At 58.1% G+C, this 18,363-nt stretch overlaps 3 protein-coding genes across 6 annotated transcripts in view; 2 read left to right on the forward strand and 1 right to left on the reverse strand.

Moving 5' to 3' along the window:
• The window catches only part of ABR (ABR, RhoGEF and GTPase activating protein), a 74,290-nt gene that overhangs the window by 48,770 nt on the left and 7,157 nt on the right, over window positions 1-18,363 (reverse strand). For all 4 annotated transcript variants that reach the window (XM_026055338.1, XM_026055339.1, XM_026055340.1 and 1 more), the window contains one exon: window positions 18,252-18,308. The gene's annotated coding sequence lies outside the window, so the exon portion shown is untranslated. The remainder of the gene's footprint in view (window positions 1-18,251; window positions 18,309-18,363) is intronic.
• Window positions 3,471-4,244, forward strand: BHLHA9 (basic helix-loop-helix family member a9). Its single transcript, XM_026055343.1, has one exon. It carries the CDS (start codon window positions 3,471-3,473, stop codon window positions 4,242-4,244), a length of 774 nt encoding a protein of 257 aa, XP_025911128.1.
• Window positions 7,588-18,304, forward strand: TRARG1 (trafficking regulator of GLUT4 (SLC2A4) 1). Its single transcript, XM_026055345.1, has 2 exons — window positions 7,588-8,056; window positions 14,903-18,304. Exons 1-2 carry the CDS (start codon window positions 7,661-7,663, stop codon window positions 15,068-15,070), a joined length of 564 nt encoding a protein of 187 aa, XP_025911130.1. The 5' UTR covers window positions 7,588-7,660; the 3' UTR covers window positions 15,071-18,304.

Here is an 18,363-nt window from a genome sequence, read left to right on the forward strand (position 1 = left end):
GGAGCCCGAATGCGGGTCCGGGTGCCCTCGCGCTGCGGCTCGGCCACGGCTCCCCGCGGCTCTTCTGCCCCCCCGCTGCGCCGTGCCCCCCCCCCCCGGGGCCCCCCCGGGCGCGCGTGTGCCGCGGGCAGCGAGGATGCGGGGCAGCGAGGAAGCGCCGGGCGCTGGCAGCGGCTGAGCAGTGAACAAAGCGGCAGCTAACGACACAAACAGTCCCACGCTCCGCGGGAAACCGGCATCCGCGCCAGGCTCCAACCGGCCCCGAAGACACGGGGTGGCTCCGGTCCCGCCACCAGCACGTGCCCCTTCATGTGCCCCACGCTCCCCCCCCATCCCCACACTCGGAGCCGTGCAAGTGCGTGTTGGTCCCATCCAGCGTTGCCTGGGATTGCCCCAGCACGAAGCGCCCAGGAGGCTCCAGGGCCTGGGGACGGGGCTGTCTGCTCTCCCCAGCGCCGTCTGATACCCCCAGGGGCCAGCAAGGGCACCCCACCGCAGGACGGAGGCTTTCTAGACCCCGGGCACAGCCGGCATTTCCCGCCAGGCCACACGAGGCTGTGGGGCCTGCACGTGTCCAGGAGGCCCCAGGGGACCCCGCCGGCACAGGGGCAGAGGCCCCAGGGCTGCACCAGCCTCCGGGCGGCAGGGCCCCAGGGATCTCCCTCTGCTGCTCCCTCCGGCCCCGCGTGGGTGACTCGCAAGTGTCCTTCATGCCACCTGGCCGTGCCCCAGCAGGGGCAAAGCACCCGAGTTATTTACCCCCAGGGCCCCGGCAGTGTGGCAACAGCCGCCTCCTCCTTCCCCTCCGCCTGGAGCGCCCCAGAGCAGGGTGCCGGGCACATGGCTATAGTCCTCCCTACGTGCGGCTGGTCCGGGGCTACTTGCGGCAGCGGCAGTCCCGCCTCGGCAGTGGGGTTAGGGGTGACGAGCCAGATGCCAGAGACAGGCACTTTGGGTATAGGACCAGCAAAAGATGTGACGATGCTGCCCAGGTGGGATGGGAAGTGCTCGTGTCCCGTGCACCACGGGCTGGCGAGCTGGAGCATCCCCGGGGGGCGAACCCCTTCATGGAGGCTGGAGAGGCACGGGGGGCGCACGGAGTGGCCTGATTTATGTGTGGCGATGGATAATTACAGCTTTTTCATCATCCGTCAGGCAGACCGGCCCGGCAGAGCCTCACAACGCATTTCTGGCTCCCCGGCTCAGCCCATAAATCTCTCGGGCGCGCGGCCATAAATCAGCGGGGGCTGAAGGATCGGGCCCGGGGGGGGCGTTGCTCCGAGCCTGCCCACCCGTAATGGGCACGTTGATAGGAAGCGCCCGGGACGAGGTGGGGATGGCCCGGCGGGATGCACTAATTACAGGCAGCGGGTGGTATCCGATGCCCCGTGATTTATGGCCCGGCCTCCCCCTCTGCTGCCGGATTCCTGCAGCCCTGGGCGCCCCAAGCTGAGATGCCGGGAGCCCCGCACGCGGCTCTGCGGCAGGCATGGGCAGGGCAGGAGGGGCAGCGGGCTCTGCCCCGCGCTGGCATCGCCCGGGCAGGACATGGCTCCGCACCCCACTTGGCTGCTCTGTGCTGCTCACCCGGACCTGCCCCACCAGCAAACACGTCCCCATGGCAGGGGTCCATCCTGCTCAGCCAGGTCTCCATTGGCATTTCTGCAAGTGGTCCCAGTGTGCCACCATCTCGGCATGTCCTGCTGGCACCAAATCACCCCAAAGAGCCTTTTGCCCCTGAGACGAGCTCGCTGGCCAAGTCAGCGGGCCAGGGCAGTGTCCGCTCCTGGCCCCTGCAACACTGACCTGCCAGAAGGCCGTTGAGGAGAGCAAGAGGGCCACGGCGAGCGCAGGTGAGCGTTCAGAAATATGTGCAAGCTGCACCTCCTTTTGAAGTCCTGCTGCCTCGTCCTCCCCGCTCCCCGAGGCCCTGGCTCCTGATTTATTGGGTTCCTGGAGCACAGGCACCTAAATTAGCCCCAACTTCAAAGAGCAACGAGAGGAGCAGGGTAATAGACAAATCGCCTCCCGCTAATTGCAGCTATTGCTCAAGCTCCATCCCAGGCGATCAGATAAGAGCGGCCGGATGAAAGCGGGGGCATGTCCTCCCGGGGCGCTGCTTTTGCACCGCGAACCCCAACAATTTGTCAGCGCGACTCCTGGGCCATTTTTCAAAACATTACTCCTTGCGCGTTTAGGCCTTTAACAACTGCTCGCTAATGAAATGGTGGGCAGAGGGCAGAGGGGTGGGTAATTTGCTCAGTGCAAGTTTATCAAGCCACCTAGGGAGGGGGCGATAAACCCGCTAGGGGCCAGCCAGGGCCAAAACGCTCAGTGCCGAAGGACCGGTGGCTCCTGCAATGCCACAGGCATGTGCCACGGCCTCATGCCGTGCCGGGGAAGGGGGCCCTGTGCTGCCCGGCTGCTCTTGCACCTGCAAATCCCTCCTTTGCCCCGGCGGCTGGAGCTGAGGGGAACAAGGAGATGCTTTGAGCACCGGTTTGCCGCCAGCCCCAGTAAAGGCCGGCAGGTCCGGCAGCGCCAGCCCAGGCAGCTCTGCCCCCGGGCCCTGGCAGCGCGGTGCAGCACCGGGGGACAGGAAGGCTCCGGAGGCAGGCAGCACTTTAGCTCTTTTATCCCCGGCCCCCCCACACCGCTCCGGCTTCCTGCTCCGCAGGGCAGAGGCGTGCCGAGCCCCACGCATTCCTCCGGCCCTCGCGCTGCCGCCGGGGGGGCTGCTCTGCCCCACTGCCCGCCAACGCTCCTGGCTCACCGGGATGCAGCGGGAGGCCGCCCTGGCCCCCGCTCCCAAAGCTCGCTCGGCGCTGCAGACCCCATCCCGGGGCGGCACAGCACCCTGGGGCCCGGCCCGGCAGGGTTGGGAGAGGCTCAGCGCGCAGGGCGAGAAGCAAAGCAGCGGCGCCAGGAGCCCACGCGGGGTGGGCGAGGGCAGGCAGGGAGCCGCCGTCCCCCAAGGCTGCACCGTCTCAGCGCCGTGGGCACACGCAGGCGGGAGCTGCTTGGCCTCCTCCTGGGCCCAGGCACAAGACTTTGCTCTTTCCCCAGCGCCCTCGTTACTCCGTGCCTCAGTTTCCCTCTCCGGGAAACAGAGATAACCCTAGAAACGCTCTGACACCGGCGCACGTGTAGCAACGAGGCTGCGATGCCCCGCAGGGCTCTGCCGCGTGGCTCCTCGTGGAGCACAGGGACGCGCCGGGCCGGGCGAGACGGCAGCCGCCAGGCTGAGGAGGGGGCAGAGCGGCCCAGGGGACGAGCGCGGCCGGCCCRGGCCTCTCCCCGGCGCCGCGCACCTGGAGGCAGGTGCTGACGGGTCGGGGCGGGCGCCACGTGACGCGCGCGGCGGTGGGGTTTTAGAGGGGGCCGTGGCGCCCGGGGGGAGTGTCTCCCGCGCCTCGCGCAGGCAGCACGGCGGCAGCACCTCTCCCGTCCCCGTCCCCATCCCCGCAGCCATGGCCAGAGCAGCCGTGGGGAACGGCGCCGCGCGTCCGAGGGAGCCCCACGGCTCGGAAGAGGAGCTGGACGGGGGGGCTGCACCCCAGATGCGTTGCAGGCAGGACCTGTGGGTCCCCACGGGGCAGGACGCGGCCGCCTGCCTGGGGCGCACCGAGGAGATGAAGGTGAGGAAGAGGAGCAGAGCGGTGCGCTCCAAGGCCAGGAGGATGGCTGCCAACGTCAGGGAGCGCAAGAGGATCCTGGACTACAACCAAGCGTTCAACGCCCTGCGCCTGGCCCTCCGACACGACCTCAGCGGCAAGAGGCTTTCCAAAATCGCCACCCTCCGGAGAGCCATCAACAGGATCGCGGCTCTGTCCACGTCCCTGCACGGCGCCGCTCACTGCTGGCCCTGCGCCCACGCCGAGTGCCGCAGCCGGGCCGGGGGGCCGGCGCCGGAGCAGGGCGCGAGGGACGGCTGCCCCCAGCTCTTCCCACTCTCCTGGGAGCCCAGCTCCGTGGACGCCGCCGGCCTCCAGCACTGCGCGCCGTCCCCACTGCCCGCCGGGTATCCCCCCGCCACTCAGCTCCCGCGCTACGAGAGCCCGAAGCAGCATCGCTCCGTCCCCAGCCCTGCTTATTACTCCGGCGGGGGCCCCCACCTCGGCCTCCGAGCCGCCTGCCAGCAGATGCAYGCGGACAACTTCCGAGATCCTCTGGCCGGACCCTTCCCCTGGCAGCTGGGGTATTTCCAGCGCTCGGGATACCAGCAGCGCCTGCCCATCCACTGACGCGCAGGGCCGGGAAGCAGAGGCCGTGCAGGGAAGGTAACGCGGCTGCCTGGCAAGCGGGGGAGCGGGACGGGACTTTCGCGTGAGAGCGAGCCCAGGTGGGATGCGGAGCGCAGCCGTGCCGCCAGCGGGGCCGGGAGCACGGGATACCCCAGCCAGGACCCCGGCACTGCCCAGCCACGGCGCTCTGCTCTGCAGGAAAACCAAGAGCCGGGGAAAGTGGGAAACATCGCTTTTCCCCTAGAAGAAGCTTCAGCCCTGCGTTTCTTTGCTGTAAGGTTTCGTTTCTGCAGTTTGTCGGTTATTTATTCTCTCTTGCTTGCTTTGTGAGAAAACGCAACTTGAAACCCAGCACCAGGGCGCTGACTCGTAATGTGTGTGCAGTGGGCAGATGGTCCACGTGGGTCACACTGTGACCCCCGGCTGGATGGCAGCTCCGGCTCCAGCTGATGAATTAGGGAAGCAGGAGCCGGGGAAGATGAACTCGGCTGTGCTTTTAATGCAAAGCCCTTTGGTGCACATATTTGTGCCTGGGGCAGCTTTGCCCCCAGTCGGGGGGGGGGGGGGAGCAGATGTCTGCTCTCATGAAAGCCCTGTGTCCCCCGGGTCGTTGCAAGGTGGCTCTCGTGGGACAGGGCGATAACGCGCTCCTGGACGGTCCAAACGGGCCGTGAGGATGGGGTCGTTTCCGAGTGCCCCCGCACAGATGGGGCCGGGAGACGCCGGGGCCCAGCCTCTCGGCAGCAGGGAGCTGCCCTCTTCTGGGGACTTTCTTCTTAGGGAACTTGGGCCACAGAAATGCCAGATTTGGGCAAGTTTAGGTAGGTTGAGTGGCACTGGCTCTGGGGCGACACGGGGAAAGCATCGCACCACCGAGGTAATAACACAGACCGTCTGGCCCCAGCGTCAGGGCAGGGTTAACACAGGGCTCGTCCCTCCCGGAGCCACGGGAAGCCGCGGCCAGGCTGCCTTACCGCAGCAACCGGCTCGGCGATGAGCGTTTCGGGCACGGCAACTGGTTATGCTCTTCTGTCCTCTGCATTTTACACTCCCAGATACCATCGGTGCACACAGACGGCACGGAGGTTATTTTGTCACCGCCTGACCAGGTCTCAGAGCCGGGACCTGTCCTTCCACCCCAAGCCTGCCTGGGAACGCTCAGTTTTGTGAGAGAGGCTCCATGGGCCCCTTCCTCCTGCTCAGACAGCTCGGGGGTCTCCTCTCCCCTCTGGGCTGAGCAGTCAAATCCGCTACTGGAGTTTAGKCAGGGCCTGACCCACATGTGTAAAGCCAGGAGATTTCCAGACAGCACCAGGCATCCTTGCACGATCCGAGCAGTGCCGGGGGGACGAGCCCCGAAGAGCTCAGCCAGCCTCCTGACCCCATCTCGAGGCTCCGACTCACGTCCAAGAGCTGGTTCTAGCTCTCGCCCTGCCAGGGGCCGGCACAGGCGGGTTTGCATTGGAATAGCTAACCCAGGCCTCTGCTCTCCGTGTGTCCGGAACTGGCGGGAGCCAGGCTGCTTCCTTCAGCCCAGGAGGGGACGGTGAGCTGGGATATGAGCCCAGCGGAGGAAAGCTAGTAGCAGCCAGGAGAGAGAGCTCTTTGCTCAGCTAAAGAGGCGGCTTAAAGCGCTGACAGCTGAGATACCTTGGCTCTAATCTCCAACAGATGTTCCCCTTTCCAGGAGAGGGCCTGCAGCTATCGCTGCTGAGGAATCCTGCTTCTCCGCACAGCATCCCTGCTCCGGCCAGCTCGGCCGTGGGGCTGAGGTTCCCCGCGCCTGGCTCGCTCCCAGCCCCGCGCGTGCCCCTGCTCGGCGGTGCCAGCACTAACTGTACTGAGAGGCTGAGCCCGGGGATGCTACGATTCAAAGAAGGTTTGAGCGGAAACCAAATGCATCCCAGGCCTGCCCTGGCACAAATCCCTCTCACCAGGTTTTAGCCCCAGCGCTGGTGTAAATCAAAGCGGGGCAGACGGAAACTGATGGCCAGAGAGGCAGGAGGAGGGGGAAAAGCACCAGACGACACAGTGAGACCCTGACAGAGCCACTCCGCTGCTCTCAGGCTCACATTTATGAAACCTGGGTCCCACTCCTCTCCGGAGGCTGCAGGATGGAGACTGGCCTGGACACGCAGCCCCGATCCCCCCGCAGCACCGCGCAGGGACAGGGACGAGGGGAGCAGCTCAGCGGGCTTTGGAAGGTCTGGGCACAGCAGGTCCCTGGGCACCCCGGGGAGAGGCAGGAGACGTGGGTGCGCCCCGGTAGATGGCACTCACTGCCCGGGAAATCCCCGCCAAGCGGGGAGAGGGAAAACTTGGAACCGAAGCACGATACAGACTGGTGGAAAACGTCCATGTTTGCATCCAGGCTCTGTGGTTTTTACAATCCTCCCTCCTGCCGCCTCCTCCTGCCCCCCACAGCTCACCCGGGCAGAGCAGGGTTTGCTCCCAAGGATGCTGTTATTTGCTTTACAGGACCTAACCCACCCCTGCACCAGCACCTTCCTCCCTGCAGATCCTCGCGCATAGGGACAGACTATTTGTCACCGACCTGGTCTCCCTGTCCCCAGGGTCTCCAGGTTGGCTCCAGGGTCACCCACACCCCGTGAGGGCCGGGACCGCTCAGCACAGCRTGCCCAGGACCTCGTCTCGCCCTGTCCCCGGGCCTGCCAGCCTCACTTCCCAGAGGAGCTGGGAGCCRGGGCACCCCGGGCACCCGCACACTGCYCTGCGCCCCGCACACTGCTCTGCACCCCGCACACYGCCCTGTGCCCCGCACACTGCTCTGCACCCCGCACACTGCCCTGTGCCCCRCATGCTGCTCTGGCACGATCACACCCCGGGCAGGGGCTGGCACAGGTTTGCCCTGCTCTGGCGGTGATGGGGGCTTTGCAGCCTGGTCTGCGCCCTGCCCCCCCCCCCACCACCCCGCCTGGGCAAAGGCCTCCAGCCAGCAACGGCCAGGGGCAGCAGGGCTGCGTGCGCCCACCCCGCCCGGGGACCCCCCTCCCACCCGGGGGCGGAGGCCGTTCACACGCCGCCGCAGTGGGGCGCGGCGCCGGCCTCCGGGGAGCCCCCGGGCAGAGCGGGGCGCGTGGGGCGGCACAGGGAGGCCGCGGATGGAGGGTGCGGGGTGCGTGGGGGGAACCCCGGATTTCCCCGGGCCCCCGCCCGGCGCATCCCGGCAGCAGCCGGGAGAGGCGGCGCCGTCCGCAGCGGCCGGGCGGGGGCCGAGCGCGGCGCGGGCCGGGCGAGGGGGGGCCGGGGACACCCCGGGGGCGGTGCGCGGCCCCGATCCTGCCCCGGGGGCCGAGCCGGGCTGGCCCCTCCCCCGGCACGGCCTCCCGCGGGGCGGCGGGCCCCGGGCGCAGAGCGGCGGCGGCGGGGGCGCTCGGAGCCCGCTCCGCCGGGCCATGGCGAGCGGCAACGCCGCGCCCGGGGGCCCGGGCCCGGGCTCGGGCTCGGGCTCCACGCTGCCCGCCCGCTCCCTGGAGACCGAGAAGCTGCTGGCGGCGCCCGAGGGCCGGGAGGAGAAGGGCCTGCGGGGCTCCAAGTCCTTCTCGGCCGCGCTGCCCGGCGAGGCGGAGCGCAACGGGCACGGGCTCACCTACAAGTCGGTGTCSGTCGGGCACCTGGAGGCGGCCCCGCTCTCGCCGTCCCGGCTCAGCCTGGGCCGAGCCTCCTCCACGGCCACCAGCACGGCGGCGCCGGAGGAGGGCCGCCCGGGGGACTACCTGGTGCTCGCCATCTTCTCCTGCTTCTGCCCCGTCTGGCCCATCAACATCGTGGCCCTCGTCTTCTCCATCATGGTGAGTGCGGCTCCGCCCGGGCCCTCGACGGCGCGGCCGGGGCTAGCGGCGGGGCGGGGGCGCGGGGCCGCCCCGGGAGCTGTCCGCGGTGCTGCGCCCGCCGGGCTCCGGGGAGCACCGGGGCGCGCGGCGGGGACCGGGGACCGGGGGGCACGGGGACACCGGGGCACACGGAGGGGGCCGGGGGGCACGGGGACACCGGGGCACACGGAGGGGGCCGGGCCCCACGGCGGGGCTGGGCCGGGAGGAGGCTGCACAGCTCCGGCAGCTCAGCCGGGCGTCGGCGACAGGGCTCGGCTCCCCCGGGACGCGGCGATCGGGGTCCGGCGAGGGGGTGGCGGAGCGGGGCCGAGCTGGGGAAGCGGCTCCCGTGCCCGGCGGGACGGAGCGGGGCAGCCCCTCGCACGCCGGGAAAACCCGCAGCCCGGGCCTTGGGACCGGGAGGGGGGCGGGAGCCACGCTGGACGCGCTGCCCCCCGCCCCGCCGGCGCCCCCCGGGCAGACGGTCCCTCTGCCGGCAGCCGCTGCCGTGCCTGGATCCCGGCTCCCCGCGTTCCCCCAGGAAGGGGACGCGAGGCAAAGGCAGGACAAGGGCTCTCCCCGCGCACCCCTTAGCAGCGAGCCCACCCCTGCAGCRCCGGGAGACCCTGCCAGTCCCTGCTGGCTGTGAGCTAGGTCCTGTTCTCAGACACTTCGAAGGAACTGGCTGCACCTGCAGCCTTTTTTAGTTGCCCTAAAGCAGCAATTTTCTGCTTAAAATATCCCCCACATCTCGGCAAATACCCCAACATCAGAGCAGGGGAGAATAAAGCCAAGCAGCCTCCCATCCTGCTCAGGTACAGGTGGCTCCACRCTCCCAGATCAGTCAGCAGAACCTCACAAGTACGGCCACCTCCTTACCCCCAAGGAAGGAGCCCTGCTGCTTTACATGCCCCTTGGTACCTTTTATGCTCTTGATTTGCATTCGAGGCAAATGTCTCCTTTGAAAATCAGCTCAGGGAACGCAATTGCCTGCTTACAGCACAGAAATACACCAAGGGGCATATGGAGTCAGCACTTYCCCCAAAGCCAGTAACAACTTGAAGAGTCAGACACCAGCAGGTGCTATAGAGAGCCCTGTAGAAAGCCCAGTTTCCATTTTGAGGAGCTATCCATTTCCGTAGGTGCCAGCTGCCATCTGCATGGCACAGTTGCATGGTGGAGTCTGTTTAGCCAGCATATGGGTAAGCCAGGCTCAGCCGTGTTTGGCTTTGCACTGCGACAAGAGGGAAAGCAGACGGGTATTGCATATCCATGGGAATAAGCAAGGTCTCTCACGGGGATTTTCCAGCCACATCAGCCTTCATGCAAAGTAGCTTCTCAGAGTCTCCTCTGTGGGTGTTAGAACCTCCAGCACAGCAGGGATGTGCCTTGGGCCTGGGGTGGCTTTTCAAACACACACACACACACAAGCCCCATGGAGTAGAAGAAGAAACGAGGAGGAGGTTGGCATCGCTAGCCTGTGACGCGCTGACGTGTCCTTACCGTGTTAAACACAAAGGGCGGCAGTACCAACAGGCCAGTAAGACTCTTGGCTTTCCTGCTGGCCTCTGCTTCTGAGGACCTTGAAAACCTCACCCAGCCACCGCTCACGCAGAGCTAGGGAGCTCTGCGGAGGGAAGGGGGACACCTAGCCCCAGCCCTCTGGAGCCTCCAAGGCAGAAGGTGCACCCAGATGAGCTGTTTTCCGGGACAAGATTTCTAGCACGCACGGCATGTTATGAGCCAGYGCTCATCCTCTGGACCCTTCCCAGCCGCACTGTCCCTCTGCGGGGACGCTCAGTTTATTACTGCCATTTCTCTTTGGCCATGCCTGGGTCCACCCCACACCCCAACACCATCTGCCAGCCCGCGGACTCCCGCATGGCTCTAGGACGAGGAGTGATCCTGGCTCCACACTAACCATGGGGAGCCAGGAAACAYTATCTGACTAATTCCTCCTGAAGACAGGAATAGCTTTCAGGGCGTTAGCTGGCGTTTCACCTGCTAGGGATGAATTTAGTGACTACCGAGACTCCCAAAGGCGCGGGTGTCCCCACAGCATAAAAACTGGGGGTTCCTGAGCACCCGCAAATCTGAGCAGGAACCAGGCTTTTACCATCGCCGGCACCTGGGGAAGAGCCTCCCCGCCAGGCTCCGAGCCTCRCTCGCAGCCAGGGAGGGGGGAGGCACTTCTACAATGTGCTGACTTTCTTTTAGCTCTGCAATTGTATTTTTCTTTCTTAAGTCAATGCTTTTTGCACATGAAAGCTTTTCTGGGCAATGAGCAGCAGAGAGGAAAGCAAATGAATGCTTTTGGACGTAGAGTCTCATAAATCATTTTTCAAAAGCTGCTCTCAGATCCGAGCAGGGCCTATGGCCAGAGGTAGAAAAAAAAAATCTGCTGTAGCCCCCAATCTTTCCCTGCTTACGCTGGTCTCATGGATATGAGTAATCTGCGGGCTGCTCCACTGACCCTCGGATGTGTTTTCTTGACAAAGCGAGGACCAGTTACGGCGATTCCTGGCCTGGCTGCACAACGGGGCTTGGGTTCCTCCCAGCCCCCCGTGCTGGTGGCCGCGAGCGCAGGAGGAGCTCTGCAGGAGCAGTCGCACGAGGAGAGCAGGGCAGGGCCCACGGCGCACACACACACACACACACACGCTTCATTTCTTGAAGCCCTTCCCCTTACTACCAAAGCACAGCCCCGTGGTGGGGGTGGAGGTGCGGAGGTCACCAAACGGCGCCCAGCAACACCCAGAACGGCTTAGGTGAAGTGAGAAAGAAATGTAAATCCAGCCAGAAACAGCATAAAGTAAAGCCAAGTGCAATTCTGCACAGCATCTGGTGTCCAAAATAAGTACTGTCATTATAGAAAGATGTAGGAGAAGTCAAACTATCCTTACTCATTTTAAATTATATATTCATATATCCAAGCGTGATGTTGACTTACACCTCTCAGAATGCTTTCTCCAAGAAAATGGAAACCTTAAGTATTAATGATTTATTCAGAATAAATGGTGGAAGCCAGCCGAGCACATCCGAAGCTGGCTGCTAAATTGTGAAAGATTGCAGGGAGGAGGATGTGACGATTTGTCTTCTCTGTCCCTGGGACTAGCACAAAAAGCAATTGCCTTAATTTGCAACAAGAAGACTTGGCTTAACTAATAGGTTAACACCTTCTGAACAGGAACTTGAGCAGATATCAGTTTGAAAACAGATAATATTAACGTCTCTCTTGGATCATCTGCACATACCTGACTCCATGCATGCTGATGTAAAGTGTGTCCCTTCCAGCCCTACTCCCAGGGTTGCTCATATTTTCTTAATACTCCATTGTAATAGTAAGTTCTTTGATACACCTACTGACACACTCCCCCTCAGCCCTCGAGCATTTTTTAAGATATTCTGCCTCTGCAATCCTGATTAATAAACAAAACGTTCATGTTTTTATGTAGAAAGCAAAACAAAGGATTACTGATACTAGACAGCGATAATCAAACCGCTCCACTCCAATGAATAATATATGTACAGTAACAAATGCTTGCTAAACACTCCATGCAAATGCTGGTGTTTTTCATAATTGTCCAGGATAAATGAGCAGTAAACATTTCCAGAAGCTGTAGTGATAAATATGTCAAATTTGTTAGCCCATATATTTTCCCTAGAAGAAAGCTAAAACTGAGAGTATGTTTCACTGCAATCTAACCCACACCCTGCAAAAATATTACACTTCTGTTAGGAAAATCTGAGCCTACAAAAATCTAAAATGTTAAAAATTGTCAGTGAGCAGTTAAGGGATCCTGTCAATCCCTACACTGCTGTATTCTCCCCATCTCTCCCCATCATCCCATGAGGCTTAATTTTGTCACCCTGCTCTGTAATGAAAATAGGCTCTTGGCTGCACACGGTTGATTTTAGATATTGTCTGTCAAACATGCTGTAGAGTCCAAAAGGAATAAGGTCATGAGCTCTATCATGTCAGGTGTYGTGGAAGTTATTGTACAGCGTGATGTGTTAGGGGAGCAGGACATTTGGGGGAAGGCAGCGGCATCGCCCGTTTGAGGCTCCGGTACGTGTTATTTGYACGGTGATGCCGACTGAGACATATATATGCAAATCTTAAAAACTGCATTTTAACCACCCGAGCACTGCGGACCGGCAGCTGGCACGCAGAGGGGGCTCGGGGGGCACTTCTCCTCTGCCATATCGTGCTGCTGTCTAGCGTGGAGAAAGAGGGTGGTGATGTTAAAGCACGGTGAATGGGAAATGCGGTAGTAACATCCAGCATGCATTAGTCTGAATGGTTTTTTTTTTTTTTTCAATGTAACGTAGCATTCGCATGATGAGCCAGGGTTAGCACTAGGCAGTTACATGGCAGCGGAGCTGAGCTAGGCCTCCTGACTGTTCATTTTCATTTTTTTAAACATGTGAAAGGGACCCTTTACAGTGCAGTTGTTGTTTCTGAGATATACATTTTTTGAAAGGAAAGTGGGATTGTTTTGATACACTCCATCTTGAATTCTTTTTAACTAGCTTATTTTTTTACTCACAATTTTCCTAGTTTTCTTTTTAAAAGCCACCTTCCAAAACCACGCGTTGGAGCGCGGCAGCAGGCTGCAGAGAGCTGCTGTGCTTGGACCGGCTCAGCAGACTGCTCCCGCTCCTCTCCGGAGACCCACGGCTYGGCCAGGGCAGGCACGGCCGGAGCTGCATGAGGGCAGGGGAAGAAAGCTTTAACCCATGTGCGAATGCTAAGTACTTAAAAATATCTCTAAAAGACAGCACAAGATTAACAGTTTCAAGGTGGTTAAGATACCTACAAAACCCTGGTCCCAGTGAGGTTGAGGGGAATTTTGCCAGACTCCTCCATGAGGTCAAGGTGTTGACCCTGTTCCCCTGCTCCAAGCCTTCCCAAACATGCGAGAATTTTACCAATGGATCTTAAAACTCCTTATCCAATTTCCTGCCCTCCAAAAACCCTTTCTGATTGTTTTCGTCTGAGGCAAAAGGTTCCCCGTGTGAATTCGGGAAGACTGCTTTCCCGTGGGGAGAGTCATGCCGGGCACGTACTGCCCAGCTCATCCTGAGAAGGGAGCTTCTGTTTTGCTGATGGAGAGACTCCAGCCTCTCCATCACACGCGCCATGAATGCTGACGCACTGTGAGTAATTTAACCGTAATAACCTCACTGTCGTACTGCTCAACTGCCCTTCTGCTAAGTGCTAGGTCCTCACCCAGCCAAATGCAGGAAGCCTAGCGCACTCATTTCGACAGGCTGAGGAGCACTTTGTGTTCCTCTATCAGCAGTAATGCTCTTCCCTCACCAGGAATTTTTGGTTTCAGTATTTTTCACTTGGGAACCAAATTACTGCCGATTACAAGGGCAAGAAGTAAGATCATTCCTTATTTAATCACTTACTCTGAAGGTTTATGATGCATCTAATTGTACTTGTGTATTATACTTTTTCTGATGAGCCTTGTGCTCGGTCCTCAGGTTTCTGAGTGCGCTTAGCGCAGGTAGAGTCTTCTCTCACCTAGCTGGTGGGCAGTTTTGTTGAGCGCAGGGCAGTGAAACAGCTGATAATGAGACTCAGAGGAGTCAGGCCACAGTATCACCCTTGCTGCCCTGTCGGACACTAGGCAAGATCTTGGAGAGCCCACAGCGAGCTATGGAAGAACATGTGCAGCTGTAGTGGGCAGACCACTATCAAGCACCAGAGGAGCCCCAGGATCTAGGTCTCCAGCAGGCTCCTTGATGGCCAGCCTTGACAGAGCTGGGGACAGTGAAAACCAATGCGGTTTTTGTGGGACAGTTTAAGAGAAACTCCAAGTTGCGTTCTCTGGCCCCTGTGGGTTGCCACTTCTTCCCAAAAACAAGGATCGCTGCAATTCATCCCACTAAGAGGCTGCAGCCTTCAGGCTCCAGTTATGATGCCGGTGCCAACAAAACATCAGCATGAGGCAAGCCCCATTCTAGCTCCATCGCTTGGGGATCCCTATTAATGAACCTACACACAATAATTTCCAGCTGCCTACCAGCAAGCTCCCCCTGCCCCCTTCCTCATACTTGCCATAGCTAGAGAGTCCTTCTGTTTAGTTTTAGAGTAGAGGAAAGCTTTCACTGAACTGCATGAAGAAATCAATAGAGCAGCAGGGGAAAACACAGTGAAACCAGAAGCAGAGCAGAGAAGCTATAGGGACTATTCCTTCCCTCCCTACAGCTGGCATAAGAGCAAGAAAACACTGTAGGAGGACTGCATTCAAAACCAGAGATGACAAACACAAGCTATGCAAGTCGATGTAGAAACTCGGGGTAATGCAGAGGCACCAAAGTGCATCCTAGCACAGGACGAAGTGCAGCGGTACCTATGGGGCATGCAGTCCCTCTTCAGAGGCCCCCTACAAGTGAGCTGCTCTGGGGACTGAAGTAAAGAATTTCAGCTTTTTTTCCATAAAGACAAAGAGAAGTTCCTGTTAGCTGGGGCTTCACTATGCCTCGTATCCTGCACTGGGATACTACACTCTTTCTTAGTCACACCAATAAAAAAAGACTTGAGTCAGTGTAGCCTCTACCCAGGGAAAGCAGAACAACAGACATGCCAGTCAGGCCAGTCCAGAGCAGTTCAGTTTAGCAGGATAATACAGGTTGTCAAGGACCTGGGCTTGCAGATGGGATACTTATGCTGTTCCGTGAGAGCCGAGGACTGTAAATCCAGACCCACGTGCTAATGCAGTAGCTCTCGTTTTGGGGGTTACAGCCAGAGAATCACCAGAGAGTCGTGACCGCTCTCCAGACCGCGTTTCTGTGTTTGTGTTTCTCCACCAGTCGAGGAACAGCGGGCAGCAGGGGGACATGGATGGAGCCCGACGCCTCGGCCGCATGGCCAGGCTGCTCAGCACCGTCTCCATTATCCTGGGGACCATCATCATCGTGCTCTACGTGTCACTCAGTGTCAGAGGTAACATCTCCTTCCCTTTTCCCCAGCCTGGCTAGAGCGGGGACTCCATGTCACTCCTTGCGTGCTGCCTCCAGCACACCATTTGTAAGAGACACTAGCCTACATCCCCAGGGCAGGTGGCACGTTGTTCCCAGGGGAACTGAAGAGTCAGGACACTAAGCACCTGTACGATCCTGGCTAGTGTGTCCAGACCCTAACTGCACACATGCATGCAAAAAACCTTGGAGAACAGGTTACTTGTAGCAGCAGTAGACACTGTTCAAATGACCAGAATGGAAGGTCCTTCCTATGGTGACCCATAACGCACTAGTGACCATACTGAATCTCCCAGACGAAAATTAGTTTGGCTGGGGCTGCAGGTCTTACCCTGATCAAGGTTGTGACGGGTTTAGAAGCATGGTAGTGGGGTAAAACAGAAGTGATTCAGCACACAAATCTATCTGCCTAGAACTGCAATCCCAAAAATGTTTGGAGAAACTCCCAAACACAAGCCCACCTGCCAAAACCAGCAGTGCTGCTTAGGCAAACAGCAAAACCTCACATCTAGCACACTTGAACACCCAGAGCCCAAACCAAGAGCATAAGGGAAATATCTATGACTATTGGAAGCTGCCCTAAGACTCTCTTTGTTTTACAGTTTCCTAGAAGACATTTCAGCATGCAAATACCTTGAAGAGGAAGAAGACAACTTTCCTTTTGGGGTTTTTACTTTCAGCCTTGCAACAAAAATTGTCACAGTATAGGTGGACAGCCCTGGGAAAAGTCTGCTCTGGAGCGCCATCTGAAGAAATGCATGCATCTACTTCACAACCTCTTGGAAGATGATTTTGTACAAAACTAAAGGATTGGATAATAAATTGCAACAAGCAATGGGAAAGAATATCAGATCCCGAGCGGAGCGGAGAAGGGGGAAATCCACTACCTCATTCCCCTCCAGCAAAACTCATGGAGTGGGGAGACAACTATTGGCAAAATACAAGAAGAGGAGAGATTTTCAAGAATGAAGCTTATTTTAAAGAAAATTTAAGGCGAGAACAGGACACTTGGAGGAGTCCTCCTGGGAATTTTGGCACAAGCTACTGTATTTTGGGAGGGGTTGCTGGTTTTTAAATTGTCAAATTCTCTGTCTCTACAAAAAAAGCTCAAACTGCCATCAGGAGAAGAAATCTGTTCCACGGAGGAGGAGGGAGAGCAGAACTGCAGAAGAAACAGCTCTGCTCTGAACAACACACAGCTATAAAAGCTGGAGGATGTGGTGGGTGTTTTTGTATTTTTGTTGAAAAAAAGAGACAATGACCATTTGCATGCCTTTGGGAATGTTCTCCGTGTCCGTTCATACAAGCTCTTTTATCACTTACAGCATATCTCAGAGCTGGGAGAGCAGGATGTTGCTGCATGAAAACGCCAGGCTCCTCCTCACCCGGATCCCATGTTGGGGTTTTTAATGGAAGGAAAAATGTTTTCTCTGTGAAACCACACATTTCTTTTTCTCTGTGCACCCAAAGTGAGGTTAATACGTGTGGCGCTGAGAAAAGGGCCTGGTTAATCTGTGGCAGCAGCACCAAGGCACAGAGAACCCATTCCACCCTCTTAAGCATTCATGTCATGTCATGTCTGTCACAGAAAAGCTAAAGTGTGACCCAGACTCCATCAGTGGCAGTGCTGATCTCCCCTGATCCTTCTGGGCTTCAGCTTAGGAATGACCAGGGAGATTTTCAGAGGCACAGAGGAGTTTAAGACCCCTGCTCCTCTCCCTAAATCCCTCGCTCTCTTCCACATCCCTGAATATCTCCAGCATTCCAGGAGCTGGCTGGGGTCAATTCCACAGATATTATTTTTTAATGTTTTATATTTTAAAAAAATAGACTTTGCTCTTCCAGATCTGCATAACTGCACTCCCCCCTCCACCAAGTCTTCCACAGCGTGTGGCTCCCTAAGACTTTTTCCGCAGACTTAGCTCCCAACACTCTCCCAGCCCCTCCGCCCAGCCTTGTCCCATATTGCACCATCGCTCCTCCCGTCCTTGCTGCGAGTCGTTCCTGGGTACAGTGCTGTATTCGGCCACCCGGACTACAGACTATGCAAAGTTTCACTGCCTGTTTTTGTTTTGTTTTTAATTCAGGCTTTGTAGATGGCTTCTGGTCATAGCCATCGGCTCCATATTAGCTGAAAATCTCTCCTTTATGAAAGCTTTGATCAAGAGCTGCACTCCCTGGCCTTTTTGTTGTCTGCAGCTAAAAACCTGGGACCTAGATATATACACTGCATGGAGAAATAAGCTGTTCCAGGGCACTTCCTCTGCTCCATACCATGAATCTCCTGGAAAAAACTAAGACCAAATCTAATGCTTCTGAGGGCTTGTCTGCATGGAGAATTTACTGCACAATAAAGCAGGCTACAAGAACGTCCATAAGATCATAACTCCTTGGCCCTAACTTCCTTCCTGGGCAACCCGAGTGGGGAAATTCCTCGCGTGCAGGGCACACGAGTCCACGCAGGGAGTTAGCACAGAAGAGCTGGTGTGCCGTAAATTCACCCTGTAGTTACTAGGCAGTAACTAACTTGCAGAGCCATGGCCTTAGCTGCAAAAATTCTCATCACCCATTTGTTTGCTCCTCATTAAAACATTTTCTTTTGCTAGACATCATTTGACAGGTGACAAGAGAGCCAATTCCCCTAGACACACTAAYGTTTTTCTCTAAATTAGAAGGGATTCCAGGGACTCAGAGCAATAGCACATCACTACAGCACTTCCCTGGGCTACATTCCCATCCAATCCATCCCCAGGGATTTATTAGAAACTAGCAGCTTCTAAAATGGACCAAATTTCCAATCTTTCCCTTGCAGTTTGTTTTTGCGCGCTTGGTGCTTAGGGAGAGCTTTGAGCTCTAGTGCACAGGGAGCCGAGGGCAGCTGAACTGCAGCAGTCTCGAGCTGAGCACTGCCTGGCCTCATGACGTGTAAATCCCCCCCGCAGCCACTAGGAAGGTGCCCCTTGGAAATCACATCTCTTGTCCCATAACTCATCAGAAACCCTCCCTTTGGGGCAAAAACTCTCTCACCTTACGGGTGGACTGCAGATGGTGTTTCTGTCCCAAGAAATCCCCCAACCGCTTCCTTCTTAATGCTTGAACCCAAAAGCTGCTTGCTGTGTAATGTGCATTATTTTTTCTGACATACATCACTGCAGTGCAAACTGTCCGTGCATCTTCTTACCTTTTGCTCTTTGAGCTGCTGAAATTCAGCTTATGGTAAGGGCTGAGAAAGATCCTCCTAGAACAGGAAGAGTTGATATTCAAGAAAAACTGCAGCAATGAGTTACACAACT

This window comes from Apteryx rowi, unplaced genomic scaffold, assembly GCF_003343035.1.
Source record: "Apteryx rowi isolate R43461 unplaced genomic scaffold, aptRow1 scaffold_99, whole genome shotgun sequence".
Lineage (NCBI taxonomy): Eukaryota > Metazoa > Chordata > Aves > Apterygiformes > Apterygidae > Apteryx > Apteryx rowi.